Consider the following 22922-nt stretch of genomic DNA (forward strand, 5'->3'; position numbering starts at 1 on the left):
CTGAGTGGTGAGCTTCAAGAATAGCGGGCCAGGCACTTTGATGACATTCACCGAGCCCAAGTTGTTTCTATTGATTGCTTTTGCCGATCATCGGGGTTTGAACAGGAGAGAATTAAAGCAGTGGTTCCTTCTCTAAAGAGGGCTTCAAATTGTGTCATTGCTTTCTTCGACGCTAGTACCCGTACCTCGACTTGAGCTCTATCTCGCTTGGGTCAGTCCTAGACGATCTGACCCGAGAGGTCACGGAAGAGGTAACTACTCCAGAGGAGGTAGACGGCGATGAAGATGATGATGAGGGTGGTGAAGAGAATTGTGACTTGTGGCGAATTCCCTTTGTCCCCCCCTTTTTTACTTGTTATGCACCGAGCCTGCGAGCTCGGTAAAACTTGAATTTATTGAGACCTATTCTCTATTTTGCTAGTTTTATGAAACCCTCTTGGAGTCTTCCCTTCTTCTCCATTATTAGGTCGGCGAGGAGAACCTCTGTCCTTTGAGACCTATCCGAGTGTGGTAGTGGCAGTGTTATAACACTGCCGAGCTAGATAGATGGGGGCCAACCTACTTAGATCGGTCTACCTATTGCTGACGTGTTTCAAGGTCGTCTTGAGGAGACCTTAAGCTGAAAGTGGTTTAGCTTCCCTATAGAGTTCGGCTTGACCAACTCGCTGAAGTGGATGGTCATTCTATAGTTGCAACTTCTATCATTCGATTTCAGATAGACGTTTATAGGTTAGAATTACACTTACCCTGCGAGCTTACCAGTCGTGCTGTGGTGTGGGTGCACCTGAAGCATCTAGGAGACAGGCACGAAGCGCGACTAAATCTATGCAGTCACAAGGGAGTGACTTCCTCTGGCCTGCGTTTGCGGATCAATGCAACATGTGTATTGCACCTGCCCCTAGAACTATTGGCCATCTACTCCTACTAGAGCCATGTTGGGCTCACCTTGACGTGGTGGCTCTACTGTCTGCAAGTTACCTACCTTGAAGGGAACCATGTAAGGTTTGACCTATGAAGCTGGCTCCAGAGTTAGCCAGCTGCCAACTCTCATGGGAGCCATGGAGGGCTCAATTAGCAGTGAGGCTTTGCAGTTAGCTATTTGGGCCAGATTATTGAAACTTGCCTAGGTTGGTCGCTTAGATTCTTCCCCCCTTGTGATAGCATTGTCGATATGTACGTTGCTGTCAGCGTTGGATGATAGGTCGGTGGCACAATTGCATTGCGTTAGCCCTCAGAAGCACGGTCATCTACTCCTCCGATAGCTACAAGGAGCTCAACCTGTGGGGGTGACTCTACTAATTGTAGGCCGCCAACTCGCATGGGAGCCTTGAATGGCTCGACCTGCAAGGGCAACTACATAGTTCATTGGCTGCCAACTCCCACAAGAGTCACGAAGGGCTTGACTTGTAAAAATGACCTCACGAACAGAACTGACGAGGCTCATCTTGGCTGATTACTGTTGAGTGCGAATTTGAAATGAGAGTTGAGAACCTAGCTTTTAAGTAGCGGTTCCCACATAGGACGCCAATTGGTGGTGTGTGATCTTGATGCTCCCTGTTGGAAGGTGACTCGAATGCCGAGTTGACCTGCAAAGAGAGAATATGAGAGTGCTCGGGTTGCTTTACCTGGGGTGGGCACTCTGATGCTTAAGTCAGCGAGCTGGAGATTTAGGAGAGAACTAGAGAGTAAGATAGCTAGAGTATCAGAGAACTGAATCACACATTCCTTCTTCGAGGGAGGAAATGCCTTTATATAGGCGTAAGAAACCGGGAGCTTCTTGCAAAGAGTCCAAGATTCTCGAGAAACCGTGCCCACCATTTTGGAGGAGAGGGATAGAATTTGTTTGATCAACTCCGATGCAGGCGATACGGAAAAACAGGTGTAACGGTCGAGCATCGTGATCCCGAAGAAGTTAGAAACAATAACATGCTTAAGGAAGAGGCTGACGAGCATGTCTTGCAAGTCACCACCTGGACCTCAGTCAGGTTGGCAAGTCCTCGAGGAGGTTCCTGCCCACGCCGAGGTCACTTCGACTGGTATTGACGAGGTACCACAAGTCGACATGTCCTCGAGGAGGCAGCTCCTCACACTGAGGTCCCTTGGACCGGTAACGACGACGTATTACAGGTCAGCCCTGAACGAGGTGTTACTAGCCGCCCTGCTAAGGTGCCCAAGCTGTGTATGAGGTGCCTCAGATTGATTCCGAGGTGCATGTCCTTGACTCTGCGAGATACGTGTGTGGCACTGAGGTGTCAAATCGACAAAAATAGATGCCACATGTCGCTAAGTCAACGGAGGGCCAAATCTACCCTCATCAGGTGCCTTGCCCTGAAACTGCCCCACCATTAGGGTTGGGGTAGGGGTGGAGTATAGTTTCTTGACTTACTTACAATGGATAGATTAAGTATGTGTTTGGTTCTGTTTACGTTTATTGAGTAAACAGTGCCACATAGGCACCTCATCAGCAAAAGCCTCATTAATTGTTTCCATACGTATCAATGTTTGTTCTGTGCGCCTCTCCCGTTTCAGAAAGCTTCTTGAAACAGGTAGGTGCTTATTGGCACTTTGCTGATGTGGTGCCTAATGGCGCCTATGTATCATAAACGCCCACATTAATAGCTTTTCTCGGTTTTGCAGCCACACAAGTACAATTTCTAACATCTAAATTCAGCATAACCTAATTCAACATCCCAAGTTACACCGATAGGCGGCTACAATATTTTGTGCACAAGATCCATCCTTGAAGGAAATTATTCTCAAGGTTTTTAAAACCAAATCGAACAATGAACCGGTCAGGGTCCGGTTCCCAAGTTGAGTGGTCCGATTGTTCGAACTAAATGGATGGCCCGTTCTGACAAAAAAAAATGTCAAAGCCACTGAATTGATCAAACAGTTCGACTGCCCAAGTCAGCGGTTTGTTGACCAAATCCGGTTTTGAAAACCATGATTATTCTCACCAAATGACGGAAGCTGTTGCAATTCACAGTTTGAGAAGTTTGAAAATATGAAATCGACAAATTCAATTTGTAATAAAGATTTTGATTCTAAACAACATTTCCTTTTTCTTTTGGTTTTCGAATTCTACTTACACCATGTACACCAGTTTCTGATTGAATTTAATCCCCAGAAAATGGTAGAAAATCTTTTCTTTTCGTTTTTTTTTTTTTCCCCGGACTTAGATCCATTCGTGGCCACCATTTTTGGTTGACAAACTAAAATGGTGGAAGTTCTTCCACGACCACCGTGTTCGGCTTCTCCTTGAGCTCAAACTAACTATGTTCACGTTCCTCACGTGCGTTACCTTCTTCTTCACCAGCCCACGCACCTCTTCCGGCGGTCTGTAGCTCCGTATCAACGGCCACTTTATCCTTTTAAAGAACGGGTGCTGTTTTATCTCCGTCGCACCCTTGGCGTACCCTAGCCTCCTCCTCGGGTCCTTCACCAGCAATCTCTGTATCAGATCTCTAGCCTCCGATATTCCCTCCTCTTCCTCGTCCGCCCTACCACAGTCCCGAAACCTAAATGACTTGGTCGACGCTATGTTGCGCAGTGTGGCTTCTTTACTCCCTCCCTTAAACGGCGTTTGTCCGTATAACAGCTCGTAAATGAACACCCCAAACGCCCACCAGTCCACTCCGTTGCCATGTCCGTTGCCACTCAACAACTCCGGCGCCAGATACTCGTGCGTGCCGACGCAAGATTTCGAGAACGCCGTCGTCGGCTCCGCCACGAACTCTGCCACCTCCGTCATTTTACGCCGTCGGGAAACCGTTCCAAAACAGGTAGGCTGCTTTTTTGTTGACTCTACCCCCGCCGGATGAAAGTGGCGTTTGTCGAGGGTGGGGAGCACATCGGCTCTGAAACACAAGTCAAAGTCCGACAACATTATATGGCCATCATCCCTGATCAATACGTTCTCTGGTTTCAGATCCCGGTACACCACCCCAAGCGCGTGTAGATATTCCAGAGCCACCAACACCTCCGCCGCGAAAAAACGAACCGAGTCGACCCGGAAGCGGTGTGTCGGCTGCTTGCGGAGGAGCGAATGGAGGTCACCACCGGGGCAATAGTCGATGAGTAGACAAGAGTAATGTGACTCCTCTAGATGGGCGTAGAGCGTTGGCAGGAAAGGGTGGTCGACCATGGAAAGGACTTGAGCTTCCATCTGCACGTGGGAAAGCTTCTTAGCTGTGAGAACGTCTTTATCCACGACCTTGAGAGCGAAGTTGGCTCCGTCATAATCTTCGAGACGGCAGAGAAAGACGCGTCCTAGATTTCCGCTGCCGATGTGGCGGACGAGCTTGAGTTGGCTGAGGTGCAGGGACCCGTCGGAGGAGAGGTTGGTGGCGGCTTTGATTGCCGCCCAATGGGGGTCGGATTTCCGGTGGGGCCGTCCTACTCCAGTGGAGGAAGAAAGGCGGGATTCGTTGAAGCTGACGCTGAGACTGCTGCGAGCGCTGGAAGAGGTGAAGGTGCGATCCGTGGAGGTATTGGAAGCGCAGCTGGTGAAGCTGAAGTCGAGATCGGTGTCCGAAGATAAAAGGATGTCTTCGTCCATGGCTTGAGACAGAGAGATCAGTCGAGCATCTTGTGGAGGCCACTGCTGGTTATATAGGATCGAGAGATCGAGATCGATACTCGAGACAGAAATGGAGTATTTTTAATTTACTGCTCAGTTGACCCATCTCATCTCTCCGCCATTAAAAGTTTAAAACATTTCTTTTGGTGACGTTGGGAGCTACCAGGCATCAGCTCGACCGCGATGGCTCTGAGCCTCTGAAGTAAAAATAAACGAAAAGCGGTCTCGCTGTGACGTTGTCTTGATTCCTTTTAAGTTTTAACCGTTAAGAAATTTCCAGTTGACTTCTTTGACATTGTTGTTGGGTTTGGGCCACCGTATTATGGTTAAAGAAAGGAAAACTTTGGGAAGATAACTTGGATGACCGTAAGGCCCAAAGGCCCACACATAACGATTTGATCGAACGGTCAGGAATGATTTGATCAACGCCTAGGATTAAGGATTAGTTCTCGTGCCTGTTGAAGGCGGGTGAATTAATTTCAAAGACAAGTTCAGCGGAGCCGCGCCGACATGTAGCCGACTGACGCCCTAACTTGAAAATTTTAATTAAGGAAAGGGCTTATTGGTTATTACGAAATATTTTAATTCCAAATTACATTTGGTTATTAATTCGGTTCATTAATTTTTTGTGATCGGTTAAGGGAACAGGGAGTCAGGGACTGTTGAGGGAGGGAGTACCATAATACCCGTTAACCCTATGATGAGCCAAATCTGACCGCTAGGGTAGGACCCACGTGGGAAACTAGACGATGCTGTCTGCCACGTGGCCAGCATGGTCCAACATTGTCGCTCGCTCCCCCACCTCTCCCTCAAGTGGGGTCCCTACCCAACCTAAATCCCTAAATAAATAAATAACAGAACAAAATAAAAAAATACTCTGTAACATTTGGTTACAGAACTAGCCTAAATTGGGGAAGATTCTAGATGGGATTCAATCAGATATGGACGTGTGTGATTGTGAAGGGCGGGTGGTAGATGGGCTTTACAGGTAAGGGCTTTCATGGGTTGGGCCGACTAGGCCAGGACTGGACCACTTCTATTAATCCAACTAATTATATTTTGAGCTTTGAAACGGTGTATTTGCACCAGGAAAAACAAGGGAGGGGGATGAATGGTTAAAGCAACTGTGATGCATTTAATTCTAAATGCTGGTTCATAGGCCTTCAACGTGGCACAATCTCTGTCCATACAAAATCCGAACTCTGGGCCCACATGCTGTTGGACAGTCCGATTGAATGTTGCATTATTTTTCGACATTGCTTTAACTGTATGAAATTGGAGAAAAGATGTGTCTACTAGTCTGATAACCGAAGCATGTTAACCCTCAGACCAGATTGGGCCCTATCGTCGTCAACCTCATTATGGGCCGGTCAGTTTGGAGGGCTGAGCAAAGTTGGTGAAATTGAGTGAAGGTGAAGTGACAGATATTTGCTAGGAAAACTTTATATGGGTCCATGGAGGCCCATTCATGCATTAATTGAGCCACAATTTTTGGACTCGGATCCGCCACACTCCTCTTAGTCTGGAGTTCCAAACCCACAGAAATTTACATAGAAAACATGAGCAATGTTCAGATCTTCCACAAGCTATGAGATCAATTAAGGATTGTTTGGTTTACTTTCAGAATGGGAATGGTCTATTCGCATAGTCTGCTTGGTTCAGATGGGAATTAGAATCGGTTGGAATGAGATCTTGTTTCCAATTAAAATGGGATTTTAATTCCGTCCAGCCAAATGGTTGGAACCGGAATGGGTGATTCTGATTCCGATTCCGATTCCAAACCCCTATTCCAATTAACCAAACGGGCCATTAGTTCTTAAAAGTAGTATATAATTTGGTGAAGATAGTCAATTTTTGTTTCCCATGAAGACATGACACAGATGAATGTATTAAGATGGAATGCAGCTGATCTTTTAATATAAGAAAATGACTAAACACATGCATGCACCGAAGACAAAGAGGATTAATGAAGAATACAGAGTTGACATCATGGCATGGTCCCTTTGATCTGCTTTATCAAGTGCGATGCATTCTTCTATCTAGTTAATTCTGCTTAAGAGCCAAGACTTGAATCCAATGGAAAAAGCAAATCTTCTTCATCTCTTGGTTCCTACACCAAATATTTCTTGGTGCCCTCGCCTTTCCTTCCTCGACTAATAAAGTGCACCTCTGAAGTCTGAACTAAAACAACAAAGCTAATACTATGAAAATCGAAAATAATACTGGTTTACTTCTAATCTGTCTGTTTTATTTATTTGTGAGAACCCTACCTTATAAGAAAAAGAATAGAGGTGGAAGGAGGGTTATTTTATTTGGGAGTAATAAGCAAATTGATGCAGTCCCCACTTTATATTAGAGAGGATTGATGTGGGAGTAGGAGTAAACTGATGTAAATTTTGCATTGCAGTGAGTGCAAATGAGGCAAAATGTACTTTGTATCAAGTAAGAGTGTAAATCATAATTACAAACAAACAAATACAAATGTGAACTGGGCGCAAGTCAGATTTGCATTAGAAAACAAACAAAGTTGAATTTGGAGCCAATAATCAGTATATAAGAAATTGAAATTGGTATAATTTTATTTTATTTTATTGTTTAAAACATTTTCAAGAAAAGTATGTTGCCTTTCTTATTGAAAATGGAGGAGAATTAAAACATCTGGAAATTCTAGTATTAGGGCTGTCAATGGACTGGGTTTCGGTCGAGACAGGTAAAATTAAAACCTATTCAACAAGAAATATCAATGCCCCAAAACCGAATCAATCCCTATAGTGTCTATAATTTTAGACCCAGAACCAAACTGATTGTTTTCAGGGAAATCGAGTCAGATCCGATGGACTGATAACAATAAACCTGCTGAAAATACTATTTATATCAAATAAATTGTCAGTAGGTTCATTGTAATAGTATTTTCAGCTAGACAATCGGGTCTGTAACACTTATTGTCACCGGTCCATAAAGTCAGACCCAATTATCTCAAAAACCAATCAGTTCGATTTTGGGTCTAAAATTATAGACTCTATAAGGGTTGATTCGATTTGGGACCCATTACAATAAAACTGCTGAAAATACTATATATTTAATATATTATACATTTAATATTAAAAAAACAGCTACATTGGATCCCTCCAAGGTAGCAACTATAAAATGAATTGTTGTTCAGTCCATTAATATAAAAGACTCAACCTTGTCCTGGAGCCAACTTTGTAATAGTTTTAGTTAATCCAATTGGATTGATTTTCGGTATAATTAAAAATGCATCCTTATGGGTAGGGAGAGGGGGTTTTCAAGCTCTGACATCTTCAATTTATATAACTCCATGTTCCCCTTCCTTAATACATGAGAGAGAGAGATGCAAGCTTTCAGATGATCGGATAAGATGAGCAGAATCCTTACCACAACCATTTGTTAGAGGCTGAGAAATATTTTAATGAAGATGCAAGATCGTGTCACCCAGAAACTCTGTGGGGCGCATTCAATGCGGACTCCAAGTTGAAACCACAGAAGTCTAGACGCTAGACGGGAATAGTATGTCATCTTGCTTCAGGCAGCAGTCAGTAGCCACTCAGCAGCTAGCCGCTCGTGGACGGAATCTCGCAGCCCAGCTGCACTGACATATGTCTACTAGTTTTGACACCACGCCCACGCTCGGAGCTCTTTGTCCTGTCAGTTTTTGTCTCCCTCAAGCCTTGAGCTCAGCGCCCTTCAGACCCAGTCCATGCATCTATCTATCCATCTGCCATCAGATAACATTAGAAAACAGGAAAAGAAGAAAAACACTCATCGGTAGCTCTTCTGGCATGAGTTGGCTTTGGCTTTCACCCTGTTCTCCCTAGATTCTCATCTGACACAGCTAGCTTGCTCTTGTGCTGCGTTTCTTGGCATTAGTTTATGCAGTCAGACGACGGCCATGACTGAATCATCTCAGCACTCAAGTTTTCCGTGGCATTGCCCGTGAAGGCAGGCCGTGACTCAAGCTATTATAATTTTTATATATGAGAGAAGCTTCTTACAGTCATCCTCGACTGGGTTCCTGCCTACAGATCTCCGGACAAACGAGACTTGCAGCTCTTTTTCCGGTTAAACACGTGAAGTTTGTTGTTGTTCGCCGGCATATCTATGCTAGCTGCATGCCCACGCTCTGCATTTCAAATTAAAGAATGTAATGTGATATAAGAGGATCAGAGTCTACTATCAGGAATACAGAAAAAAGCCTGTGGATTGATCAAATCCTTTTATCTTGGGAAGTAAATGGAATATACCAAGTCTCTAGAAATAAGATGGAGACGACCACTCAAGGTTACAGTCGATAGTTTCCGACATATCTGCAATATTCTATCCCATGCCACAGATTCGATGTTTGTTTTTTCCATTTTTTGGCTACGATGCAGCATGGACATGCCTGAATGCAAAGTTTAGAGTTTAGACAAGTAAGCCTCTTCCTATACCTCTCTGCCTTTCAGGTTCAAGTAGAATGATGAGCAATTTAGCATTGGGGGTGCAACCGGGCGGGTTCGAGAGGGGTTTTGTAAATTTTAGACCCTACCCGCTTTTCTATCCATACCCGTAGCTGGTTGGATATTGAGAATCCAATCACTTAATGCACGTGAAAATGCAAAACCCTCCCTGCATTCAAGGTAGGGGCAGGTTGGGTTTAGAATGCAGATCTAATTTCTTATTATTTCTTTGTTATGTATAAGTAATAGACAAATAAAGTAATACAATTAAACAACAAAAGTTTCAATTATTTGATTAAGACATGTTAAAAACACAAACTATCAATTATTCTTCATGTAAAATTTAAAATATTATTACATTCAAGACCTAGTATATATAATTTATATGCTTTTCAACAATGTGTGGATCAGAGAGGGTCGGGTTTTGCCTAATATTGTACCTTACCTGTACCTATACGGGTTGTAGAATTCCAAAACCCATATCTGCCCCAAAATCCATTCTTCAAGCAAGAAAACTTGCCTCATCGGAGAGGGTAGGGACAAATACCTATCGGACAAGATAGAAATTGTCATCCCTAATTAGAACATGAGACATCTTTAATATGATTAAATAAATATTCATTTTTGCATTGTAAATAGGACTTGAAATTATTAGACCTTGAGGGCTTACATTTTTCCAATAAATTGAGGGAAGTTGGTCCATTGGAAAGTTGTGGAATTTTTTTCACATTTGCTTTTTGGCAAGTATAGGTGTGAGTAAGTAAGGTGGCGTTTGATAACACTTTTCAGACCTTTGAAGTCTAAAAATGTTGTTTTTCAGACACCACTTATGTTTGGGTTGAGTCTAAAAATTCATATCTGAAATGCACTTTTTAGATTTGAATTTGTAAGAGACAAGGCAATGACTTAATGCGCTCAAACATTTTTCAGACCGCATTAAAAGACAAAAATGCCCATCCTCAATTTCCCTCACCCTCTCCCTCTCTCTCCCCTTGTCTTCCAACCACCGCCGTTGCAACTCTCAACAATAGTGTTTCTCTCTCTCTCTCTCTCATTGTCTTCCCGCCACTGTTGCTGCAACTCTCAACAATAGTGTTTCCCTCTCCCTCTCTCTCTCTCTCTCTCTCTCTCTCTCTCCCCTTGTATTCTCGCCATCGCCACTACAAAGAGTTAGAGTGGCGTTCGATTTCCCACACCCTCTTTCTCTCTCCCTCTCTCTCTTTCCCCCCTTGCCTTTCTGCCACCGCCGCCACAACTCTTAGTAGTGGTATTCGAATGCTATTCTTAATAATTTATTATTATTTTAATTATTAATAACTTATTTTTAATTTATAAATTTCTATGTATTTCCGATATTATTCTTATTTTAGTAAATTATTTTTTCATAATTTTTATTTGTATTAATTATTAATTATTTGAATTTTTTAATTATTAAATAGTTTAGTAGGTTTACTTTAATAATTTGATAATTATTAAATATTTTTTAATTGCTTCATGGATTTTATTACTATTTTTGTTATTATTTTAACTTTTAATAATTTATTTTTATTTTATAAATTTATATATAGTTTCAATTTATTCTTATTTTAATAATTTTATAATTTATCATAATTTGTTCAGATTTTTTAATATTATTTTGAATTTAATAAATTGTATTTTATGAAATAGTATAAGTTGAACTCAAAATTACCAAATAGTATGTTCTAGGGGTAAAATAGTAAAATTAAGGAATTTCAGATGTTGAAGGTTTGATCCAACATAAACAACCTTCTCTATTCAGAACCTCTAAAAGTCAAAAAGCATTTATGTCTCTTTTCAAATTTTAGACACCATTAATATCTTTTTAACTTTTCAGATTTTCAGATTTATCAAATGCCATCTAAGATTTCCAAAATGTGGAGACTCTAAAATTAATGAGACAAAATTGTCTATTAAAAATAAGTTTTAAAAACAAATGGATAAATTGATGAAACTTTTTTTGACCATTACTGAAACGTCCTTGAAGTTTGGTAATTGTAATTACTTCCCTTGAACTTTCTAACATAATTGCAAGTAGACTCCATTTGTTAGAATCTTCTAAAAAGGGGCATGAAAATATACAAAATATCCGTAGTTACTTTTGACCAAAATGTTTATTTTCCAAATTCTCTTCATAATAATGCTAGCCCAAGCTCTTCCCAGTCCCTTTTTTATAATTGTTTTGCTTATTTTTCAAATTTGCCATTCATATCAATCGCTCAAAGGTAAAGTTGCAACTTTAAATTCTCTATTTTTTTTGTTGTTTATAATGGTTGTATTATTTTTCTTCTGTAGAAACCAACTTCAACAGAAATTGTATGGATATTTTGGACAATTTTGTGACTCTTGATTCTAACAAAGAGGGTCTACTTACAACCGTGTTAGAAAGTTCAGGAATGATAATTGTAATTACAAACTTCATGGGAGGTTTCAACAACCGTAAGAAACTTCAGGGGAGGTCTCATCGATTTATCCAAAACAAAAAGTACAAAGAATATAATGTAACATGAACACTGGTAAATGCACTTGTCCAAACACTTACCCAAATAATTATATTTACCTCCATGGCCCTTGTATTACCCAGCGTGGGCTCATGATGAAAATTAGAAAGCATGAAATAGTTGGGGGAAAATCTATGATGCAGAAAAGATATGATATAGAAAGAGTTTTGACCAATCAAAACCCACCTATAAATTTTGATAAATAAGACGCTATTAAGGTTTGTTGTTTTTTCGGATATCATATCTTTTCCATATCATAGTTGAACCCGTTAGTTAGAACATGAAACGAGAAGACATTTTTGTTTTTGAAAAATATTTGTGTAGCCATATGGGCTACTATTTGGTATGTGGAACATCAAGATATCCTGTGTATAGTCTCTTCTATGGATCATATAAAATCCACAGGATAAGCTCCTCTTACACCACTGCAACAGTTAAAGAGAATCATATCTGACGTGGTTTTATTTTTCCACAATATCTAGTCTAACACCTTCCATTTAGACCTGTTCACGGGTTAGACTGGGTTTAGTCTCTTTATAAGGCTGCGTTTGGCATTTCATATTTTAAGGATTTTTTTCCTTTTTTTTTCATATAAAATGCTCCTATGAATACTGAATTTTTAATTGTAAAAAGGAAATAAGTCCTTCAAATAATAAATGTCAAATGCAACCTAAAAAAAAATGACCACATCTGAGCCCAAGCCTAACCCAACAATTTGGGCTTAGATCTTAATCTTGAGCCCGGCCCTAGGATCACAAAACTTGAACAATATTTGACATAAGAGAAACCCACATGATAATTTATATTCCCAACATTTTCAATTGAAAATGGGATCACTGACATGCAGCAGAGCTTCTTGCGACGTCAGATGGGAATCTAGATTAGATGACCTACGCCCACCTTGAACTGATGTACCAATCTCCTCGAGCAGCGCGCTACAGAGAGACTTGCCACAGAACAATATGGAGTTCGAACTTAACACTTTGCGTAGAACTACAAAGATAAACTCCTCGGAGTCGATTAGGGGTACAACTTGGGCGGGCTTAAATCGAACCTGGTAGAAAGCAACCCGAGCTTTTGCATGGGTTGGGCCTGTATTTTGGGCTGGGTTGAGGCATTGGGCACATTTGTAAATGAAATTTGTATGTATTTTCAAGCTTCTATTTTAGTTTATGATCCAACTAATTCTGGTTGATACAAAGATAAGCCACTCTGAGTCGATTGGAAGTGCAACTTGGGTGGGCCTAAACCGAACCTGGTAAAAAGCAACCCGAGTTTTTGCATGGTTTGGCCTGTATTTTGGGCTGGGTTGAGGCCTCGGGCACATTTGTAAATGTGCTTGAGTTGACCTTCAACCAGATCAAACCGGCCCAAATTGCACCCCTGGAATCAATGTCGCGAGTGTGGACATAGCAGGAGACATCCGTACTGCTGTTGATGTGTTGGGTCTGATTTGGGTCAGGGTAAGTCCCAACCCTTAAGTGTATACAAAGCCAGGACCAATTTTGAAGCAGACCCTATAGGATTTGTATCGGGACTAGAAGGTCAGACCCAATTTTTCTGTGGATAAAGACCCGATCATATTGTGCTACATCTTTTAACCTGTAATTTGATAATAAAAATATTTATTAAATTGACACATTTGGACATCATAATATCACTAGTATATCACGAAAAAAACAGGTATTAGAGTCGGACTATCTTTGTAATATGTTAAGTTATAATCATAACACATAATGTAGAACCAGACCCAAAATAATTGGGTCGATTTGGTTTGGGTCTGTCGAGTCTGCCCAACCCATTTCCAAGAGATTATCTACTTTAATGGTGGAAAAAAAAAATGCAGAATTCCAATGTGAAAGAAAAACTACTTTGTTCTCCCACAGGATTTTAACAGGACAACCACTTCCTACCATCCTCTTACTGTTGACAGAATAAACCAACTGTTCAACATTCAATGCCACAATCTAGTACAGAAACCGTTTCTGTAGATAGGTTTCTGATCATTGCAGATTTCCCCCATGAATGTATCGATAAGCTGACCAGCCAGGCTTGGGGGATCATCAATGAGAGTGTCCACAAAAGCACTGACCACTCTCTTCTCTTGCATTGTTGCTTTCAGGCTGAACCATGTTAGGAACTTCACCCTGAAATCCTTCTCTATGTGCCCTTCACGTTCTAACCATCTGATCACTCGCACACAATATTCATAGTTCCTTTCAGTCCACTGCTTCTTAGAAACAGAACCCAGAACTTCATGGATGCCATCAGATTTGCTTGGTGTGGGAGGAACAGATGGAGCACCAACATAACATGCAACCTCCACTGGAGGAGGGGGCAGAAGGCACTCATCAAGCTTACTGATGTCCTCCAATGATCGAAGCTTTGAGTGGTGGTCATTTGAATTGGTTGAATCCCTCTGTGAATTTGCTTGAACCATCAGAGCTTGATTTTCCTTCCCCTGCTCTTCATCCACAGCTGAAACAGAACTTCTGCTTGGTGCTTCTGTGATCCATTTAGCTTCCCATGCACCCAATTCCTTTGTGCTGCTGAACAGAGAAACCTTACAGAAGTACTCTGTTGAAGGATCAAGATCTGAAATGACGAATCTCTTCTCTGGCCTCAGGACAATGCAAGTAGGCTTCTCTGGATAGTCGATCACATTGGACCTACGATGCCAAAGTCTGCAACCTAGGAAGTCCTCCAACAGCTTATCTTCATATTCCAAAACAATGACAATGGTGGTTGCTGATGGTTCTTCAAATCGGATCTGACAAGCTGATGAGCACCCCAGACTTAGCATCAATGCAGAAACAGAGAAACTAACATTGAAAAGATTAAGCAAAGATTAAAAAAGAACAGCTTACTTAGTTGTCCTTTAAGAGCAGTATAATCAGGACTCGGGCCTGAAAACATGGAATCAATGGCTTCTACTGCTGAAGCACATAACTTTTGAACTTCAGCACCACAAGAAAGTCTGTTAACAATGCCTCGTCCTAACTTCACAGATACTCGATCTAGAGGTCCAACCTCTTTCTTGAGTTTTTTCACTGCAGCATCAACTATCCTCTGAAGTTCTTTATATTGCTCTGTTCCTTTAAGAATCTTATGGCTTAGTGATATCCGATAACAAAGTACATCCACTCTCCTGGCATCCTTGGCAATTAATAATTGTTTTCTCCAGGTTCTGAAGTATAAAGAAACATGGGTTTTAGCTTTTTAGGACAAGACTTAACTTAAGGTTAACCATTCTACTTATATTTTTGTTTTATCTTCATATTGATTTTCTTTAAACAAAAAATAATGTACTAGGATATTCCCTACCAGAAGTGTTTATATGTTTGTTCATGCATGTATGTATTTGTGTATATCATTCAGGGATGAGCAAATGGTTTATTCAGTTAAAAACCAAACCGAATAAACTGGAATTTTAAATGAAAAACCGAACCGAAACTGAAATAATGAAAAATCAAAATTTTCAGTTCAGTTTTCAGTTATTTCGGTTAAAACCGAATTTCATCACTATATATATCTTTTAATATATATATATATAGATAATAAAGTTTGGTTAATTCGTTTTTTTTGGGTTGACCGGATTTCTAAACTAGAGAATTGAAATTGAAAGCGGAACCAAAATTTTCAGTTCAGTTTTTTGGATTTACCAAACAATGCTCACACCTAATCATTCATTCTAGTACTTGTATTAGAACTCACCTATCAAAAAAAATCGTATTAGAACAAAAAATATTTGGCATGGAAGAGAAGAGCTTATTACCCCATTAGTTCATTAACTTTTCCACAGAATGCACAATAGAAACTTCCATCCAACTTTGTATGGCATCCATTCTTCAAGATACCAGCCCTTTCATGCCTAAGAGCACATTCTAAGTGGCATGACACCCCACATGAATCATCCTGATTAGGAGGATCAGAACTGCAGGTTAACCAGAGACTAGGATCCTTATTTTCATCATAATTATGACAGATGCAACATGAACATCTCTTGCAAAATGTATCCTGTTGGCTCAAATTAGCTCTACAGGCAAGATTTTGACATAGTACAGTGTTAAATTGCTCCTCTTTAATGTTCACTTGTAAAAGATGCTCTGTGTTAGTGGATAACCGGAGTGGGTGCTCTTTCTTCCTTTGCCTTTTACCACCAGTTTGACTCTTGGATGGTGAAAGTGATAATGAATCATTAGTAATGTTTTTCCCTGCTCTCTTTGCCACTAACGTGAGGAGATGCTCTATCATTTTAAATTTTGTAAAGCCAGTGTATTTCCTTTCTTTACCCATTTCGGCACAGATGATTTCGAGAAGCTCTCTGCGACTCCAAGATCGAAGGATCTCTGGGGCATCATTTGACCATTGGGAAATTTCATGAACTAATTCCCTTTTTTCTTCCAAGCTCAACTGACTACATTTTGCAGGATCAAGTACGAAACCTGGAAGATGAAAACATAGAAGAATGATTAGCTTCAATACTAGATAGAAGGAAGAACTTGACAACTTGTATGTCTGACATGCCATGGCAGGTGGAGAAACAGAACTGAGCTGAGTTTGTCAACTGTTTATATTGTTTCAAGACCCCATGTTATTTTGAGAGGGAAACTTGTATTACTAATGTTAGTAATAACTCTTTCATAGCATTTTAAATGTCTATAGTAAAGCTGTCATCCCAAATATCTACTTTCTTATGCGCATATAAGACACACTATTACTGTTCGTGATGGAATAAGATTTCATCAGAAACATGATTTCATGAACCATAAGATCAAAGTTCATAGTTTTAGTCATGGAAGAACATCTGTTAATTCTAGTGAAGCAAATTGGGAACAGCTTCTAGATCTTGAATAGTAGGATTGATACAAGGTTACCCTATTTTCTTTGCAGAGATGGACCCTTTTTCTTTTAAGAGGTAAAAGAAAAACAATGCATTGATACCCTCAAATCAATATCTCACCATGAAATCTCAAACCATCCTGTCATCCACTTGAAAAGCAGCTGGGTTCAAGAACAAGTCTTAAGATCATTGCACAGTACTAATGGATGGTGTTAAAAGCTGAGATTCTAACTTTATCGCACCAAGAAATTTTAGCTTTTCTCTGAAATATAATGAATATTTTGATAATTCAAGTTTTTTTGTTGGAACTATGAACTATAGAGTAGATCCTACCATATTTGCTTACATAACTAACACTAACCAACTGTGAATTGCATTACAAAGATTTTAAATTAATATTTAGATTCATTGCTGGAGTAGTTTATTGCCAATGTAACGTAACAATCAACCCATGACAGTGATCACCATCAAGCTTCCACTAGTTAAATTATTAAAAAAAAAATCCAAATGCATCAACTACTAATAGTGAGAACAAGACTCGACTAGGTATGACTATTTGCAATATGCTTTAATTGTTACAGTAAAAGAAGGACAAAAAAGAAGAAAAAGTCCTGCTGTGGGGTCTTCTTCTAAAAGGAAAAGGAGAGAATTAAATGGAAAAGAAAAGAGAGAGATCGGTGGCATTTGCTGTAAGACTGTAAACGAATATATATATATATATATATATATATGCAACAGTTTGATCCTCCACCATTCAATTCAAAAGAAAATCATAAATTCTCAGAGATAAAGTTAAAAGAGAACAGGGGAAAAAGAAGTGCAAACGAAAATATAGAGATGCAACAGAGTGTAAACCACCAGCACCAAAAGAAATTATCGAATAAAGCTAAAGAAGAAGGGCGTCAAAAGGGATCAACGTGGGGCGTAGAACAGAAAATCTGCATGCAACTAAAGAGAGCTACCCATTATACATTCTCAAAACTAAGTCTAAAACCGGAGCAGAAATTCTAAAACGGAGGGGAAAAAAACAGTTACTTTGGAAAAGGAACCGACTGACCAGAAGGAATTAAGCTCAGTCCAACGCTACCCGACATACAATCTCAGGAAAGCATCAAGACTGGAAATAGCAGAAAGGATAGAAGATGGAAAACGAGCAGCATTGCCTGTAAAACAGAAAACCCAGATGGAAAACTGACCTGAAAACAATGATTCCGCGCCTGGAGACCTCTCCCCTGGTTTTCTCATGGTAAACCAACAGAAGAATCTGGGAGAAGAGCAGAGAAAAATAAAATAAACCCTCTTTTCTTCTCAAGCTGAAGCTGGAGAAGAAAAGGGCGTGTTCATGGTTTTTAGAGAGGCCTTATTCCCAGAAAAGGAAACACGGAAGGGGAGAAACAGTAGAAACAACGATTGAACAACTCATTAAAGAAGGAAACAAGAGAACAGGACCCAGAAGAAGGCCAGAAGAGAATGAAAAAGAAGAAAAAGTCCAGACCTGTGAGCAGTAAAAGTGATGCCAAAAAAAGCAAATAAAATAATAATTTTTGTGATGAAAATTAAAAAGAAAGTTAAACAATCTGTTCATTTTGGACCTGATCGAACGGCCAACCGAGCTTCTGAAATTATCTATCTTACTTTTTTGTTTTTAATTTGTTCTGGATATATTTTTAAATTGGAGACATTGGGACGAGTCGTGCAGAGAGGGAACGAGTTTTCACCAGACAAAAGCAGAGGAGACCCGGAAGATCCCCACGTGCAAGACACTCGCGCCCTACCTCTGCGATAAGTTCTTACCAGTTACCACCATGACCGAAAACAAGCCCGTTAAGTCAACTTCAGTGTCCATTATTACTGGACGAGCTGCACTGCAATCGTCTACATTTCTACTCATAGTACTGGGTAAGTAATTTGGTCCGTACACGTGGACCCCACGCATCAGACAGACATGGAGTGACATGATTGGCCCTGTGTCCCGGCTCCCGTTCCTGTGGATAATCATGCGTTGCTGGGTTACAGAGAAATCTTTTGTGAAGGCTGGTGTTTCGGAGAAGATGTTGCGACCGATGGGTTGAAGTAAAACCGAGTTCCGATTCATCACGGGCTTTCTTTCAAACAGTTATATATAGTAATTGAAGGAGATGATGATTCTGTGAGATTGTTCCGGGTTTTGCAGTGGTTATCGATCGAGAGAAAGACGAAGTGTAGGAGCTGTGAATTGCTTCACTTCTCTGTTTCTTCTTCCTCCTTTTCTCGTATGTACAAAGTACAATATAATACTTCATCTGGTTTTCTGTTTTGAAGAATGATTAGTTCTCCTTGAAGGAAACTGGGTTTTTAAAGAAAGAAGAAAATGATTTCTGGGACAGAGAAAGTGAAGGGTGGTGGAGGCCTGAGGGAGGAGAGGAGGCGATTAATTAGAAACTAGATAGATTATGTCATTCTCCGCTAAGTGGTTTGATTCTCAGGTCTCATCTCCTTCTGCTATCTGATCTCTATTTGAGTTTGAGACCGATAAGGTAAAAGGCATGGAAACTCAAATAGAAGGTCTGGTACATGAAAAATGGAGAGACAGAAGTGAATCAAGCTCGTGGGGAATCAGAATATCAGATACATTTGGAAAGAAACCTACAACCATGGTGCTGCCATTCTCAAATTCGACGTCTGTTGCTGCAGAAACTGAATACAAGTTGACGACTTGACGTATCTTACGCCTTGAGAAGCAGACAAGCCGTGGTATGCAATGCATGTGTAATGTGCGGATAGGTTGAGGCGAATTTCTCAGCCTAATGGTGTGCCTACTGTTCTCCATGAGTAAGGCTTTGTATCCCAAGTCCGATCCTATTTTATTTTTTTATTTTAATTGTTATATATTCTTTTAATAATTTATTAATTTTTTTTTTAAATTAAATACAATCAAATCAGATTCGGATATCCGACATTTGACATCCCAAGTGCAATGCATTTGGAGAAAAACTCTTCGTAGTTTTTTTTTTGACGTACCCATCTCTCAAAGATGTGGTGTTTGTATATCACCAATTCTTCTTATCAACAAAATACATTCCAACACCCAACCAACAAGATTTGACACGACACATCTCATACAGGGTAGGTCCCAATTTCATGGTGAGATATGTGGCATCAGATCATGTTGATAGAGTGTTGGAATCTATTTTGTTGGCAGGAGATCCCAATTCATATTGATTCTATATCTCTTATCCACTTGATTTAATACCCTACATCTCACCATGAGACTGGGACCCATCATAAAAATGAAATCCGCCATATCTGAAATATGTGGTGTGAGATCATGATAGTAGAGGATTGGAATGTGTTCTTTTTGTCTAAATAACCACCATCAGCTAATCCGGTATGTGATTTTGCTGCTTCATCTGTTTCACAGTCAATCATCCCTCACGAGCCAAATTTGATGGGCCTAGTCATTTTCCAAAGAAAATGGATTCCATTTTGTCTTCTCGTTGGGCTCAGCTTCAACCCCATGCGCATAAGCCCAGCAACATCATCAACAACAAGAATAATGAGCTTTATTAATTGGGCTAATTGTGGACTACGTAGCCTGGGGATCCAAATCATTGGGCAACAGTAGGGGTGAGAAAGAAAAACCGAAAAACTGAACTGATCGAGAAAATCGATCGAAATTGAACCGAAAAATCAGTTAATCAAATTGATCGATTCGGTAACCAATATAGAAAATTGGCGATTAATCGAATTGACGATATATATATATATATACTCTATATATTTTATATATATTTATGTATACTATATATATTTTGTATATATTATAAATTAATAAATATGCATTATATAAATATATATTTATAATATATGATATATTATTTATTAATTAGAATATAATATTTTATATATTTATAATATTTTATTATATTTTTATAATATATATTATAAAAATTGAAAAACCAATGAACTAAACCGATGATTAACCGAACTGGTCAATCGGTTAACCGACTAGTTTCGATTCAGTTTCAGTTACTGATTTTCCAAAAACCAGTAATACCGATTCGGTCCTAAAAAACCCTGTGGGCACCCCTAGGCAATAAAGGAGCCATTGGATGGGTTACATTTTCAATCTCATGGTATCAATGGCCCAAAACCAGCTCGAATCTGCTACCACGATCTATTCTCACATCTCTGCCCACAAACCATTACATCTACGCATTTCCCTGTCATTCACGAGGAGATGTTGCCAATACACTGTGGTGATGCTATGTGAGTAGGTATGTAAGAACAAGTGACCAGAATCATATACCAATATACCCGACCCTGGAATAGTTGTTCTAATATTAAATTATTAACACCATTCAAATTTCAACCTTTCTATCAATTATATAAGAGAGTAGGGCTGTTCACGGGACGGGTTGGATTGGTTTACTGAAATTTTTCCAACCGACTCGACCTAGTCGGGTTACCTGAAATTGAAACCGAAACCAACCTTGTGTTAAGCAAAACTGACCTGGTCGGTTTGAGTCAGGTTGGGTCGGTTTGGGTTGGTTTTGACTCTAAGTTCAACCATGCTTGAGAGTCAAATTGTATTAGAGGTTGTGCTTGAGTTGAGGGGCTAAGGGGGGCAGACCAAGTTAGAATAGAAGTTATCAAGAAAATAGAAAGTCAAACTGTATTAGAGAAAGAAGACTAAAATTTGTATATTTCAAGAAACCTTCTAATCTAAGTAAAAAAGGACACCTAATTATAATTGTAATCGGTTGCCTATTTGGTGTAAAAGAGAAACTAGGATCCTTTGATTCTTTTCTTTAAACTTTTCCAAAAAAATTCCTTGTCTAGTTGTCTTACAATACTTGCCATTAATGTCATTCCTAACTAGAAGACTAGAAATTAAGTTAGGTTGTAACTAGGATAGAGAAAACTTAGTTAAGTAAGAACTAAGTAGGTTGTAACTACTAACTAGAAAGTAACTAATAACTACTAAGTCGGTTCGGGTAACTAGGATCATTTGATTCTTTTCTTTAAACTTTTCCAAAAAAATTCATTGTCTAATTGTCTTATAATACTTGCCATTAATGTCATTCCTAACTAGAAGGCTAGAAATTAAGTTAGGTTGTAACTAGGATAAAAATAACTTAGTTAAGTAGGAACTAAGTAGGTTGTAACTACTAACTAGGAACTAACTATTAACTACTAAGTCGGTTTGGGTCAGTTCGGGTCAGTTTTGGTTTTCATGTGTGAAAACTGAAACTGACCGGTGCTGAAGAAAACCCGGCCGACTCGGGTTGGGTCGGCCCAGGTTGGTCAGTTTGGTTGGGTTGGGTCTTCTTATGAACAGCCCTATAAGAGAGAGAGAGAGAGAGAGAGAGTTTCATGCTCTAGATTTTTATTTGTTTGGCAAATTTGATAAGAGTACAAATACAAATATTTATAATATAAATACATATAAAATACAAGATTTTGCACTCTATATATTTGTTTTTGTACTCCTTTAAAACAGAACTTTCTTTACAAAATTTGTGAAACGGTGCTATTTTATTTTTTCCCCCTTTCTCTCATGTTCTTGCATGTCATTGTATCCCATTTCCTCTCTCTCTCTCTCTCTTCAGTATATGGGGAGTCACTAGTCTATTGGTTCAAATGTTATTGGTTTTTAGTTTTGTGATTATGGGTATAAATTATTTTTTGAAGTTTCTTGGAATTTCCAATGTGTTCCTAGACAGTTATAGGGTGAGGGGGAAGATAAAAAAGTGAAAAAAAAAAGTTAGCTTTATGTACATATGATGCAGATTTTGCCGTTATGTATATATGATGCAAATTTTGAAAGTAGAAAAACAAGAAAAAGTGAAAAAAAAAAAAGCCCATATCGACTCTTCAAGAATTTGGACTCAAACGAAAGAAACTCAACCAAACCGTAGAGTTCTCTTTCTTCTTCCAGCTTCATCTAGAGGCGGAAGCCATTAACGATTGCAAATTCAGAGCATATATTTTAAAAAGAAAGATCTATTTTTCTTCTCAAATCTTCGATCAATAGACTCGCGTTTCCCTTTTCAACCTTTATCTAAGGCTACAAGTCTCGTATTATTTGAAGCTAAAAAGTTAGCTTCAGTCAAGGATGAATTACAAGTATTCGATCTTCAGTTTTGGGGTTCAATTAAAGCAATCTAACTCATGCTATTGAAAACCACTTCCATTAACGAATGATTATGAGCTCATTCTTAGGGCTAGAGGAGCCAGCTATCCAGCGAAACGACTGAGTTAGAGACACTCTGCTATTTCTTAATTTGGTTTTGTTTCTCAAAAGCTATGGTGTTTAATAATAGTTTGAGATGTAAGTTATTAAGTTGATATTGTTAAACAATGGTTTGCGATCTCGCTTGAGTTAATGTTGTTGAATAATGGTTTCAGATCTGACATTCAGTACCCTGTAGCAGTTTCATTTTAGGTGTGATATTTTCTAGGAAAAGAAGAACATCTCTGCTTGATTTGTTATTTTTCCTTTTCTCTAGATTAGCTGGCATCAATTTCTCTGTTTGTAACTA

The 22922-nt window shown here is 39.4% G+C and overlaps 1 protein-coding gene and 1 pseudogene across 1 annotated transcript; both read right to left on the reverse strand.

Annotated features, from left to right (window-relative positions):
- Positions 1 to 3036: 3036 nt before the first annotated feature.
- Positions 3037 to 4769, reverse strand: LOC104611930 (serine/threonine-protein kinase WAG1 pseudogene; annotated as a pseudogene).
- Positions 4770 to 13241: 8472 nt separating this feature from the next.
- Positions 13242 to 17904, reverse strand: LOC104611928 (VIN3-like protein 2). Its single transcript, XM_010279216.3, has 4 exons — positions 17595 to 17904; positions 15331 to 16000; positions 14423 to 14742; positions 13242 to 14333 (listed from the first exon to the last, which is right to left on the reverse strand). The coding sequence occupies exons 1-4, from the start codon at positions 17641 to 17643 to the stop codon at positions 13510 to 13512; spliced, it is 1863 nt and encodes a 620-aa protein (XP_010277518.1). The 5' UTR covers positions 17644 to 17904; the 3' UTR covers positions 13242 to 13509.
- Positions 17905 to 22922: the final 5018 nt, after the last annotated feature.

This window comes from Nelumbo nucifera, chromosome 1 (assembly GCF_055504915.1).
Source record: "Nelumbo nucifera cultivar China Antique chromosome 1, China Antique-T2T, whole genome shotgun sequence".
Classification (NCBI taxonomy): Eukaryota; Viridiplantae; Streptophyta; class Magnoliopsida; order Proteales; family Nelumbonaceae; genus Nelumbo; species Nelumbo nucifera.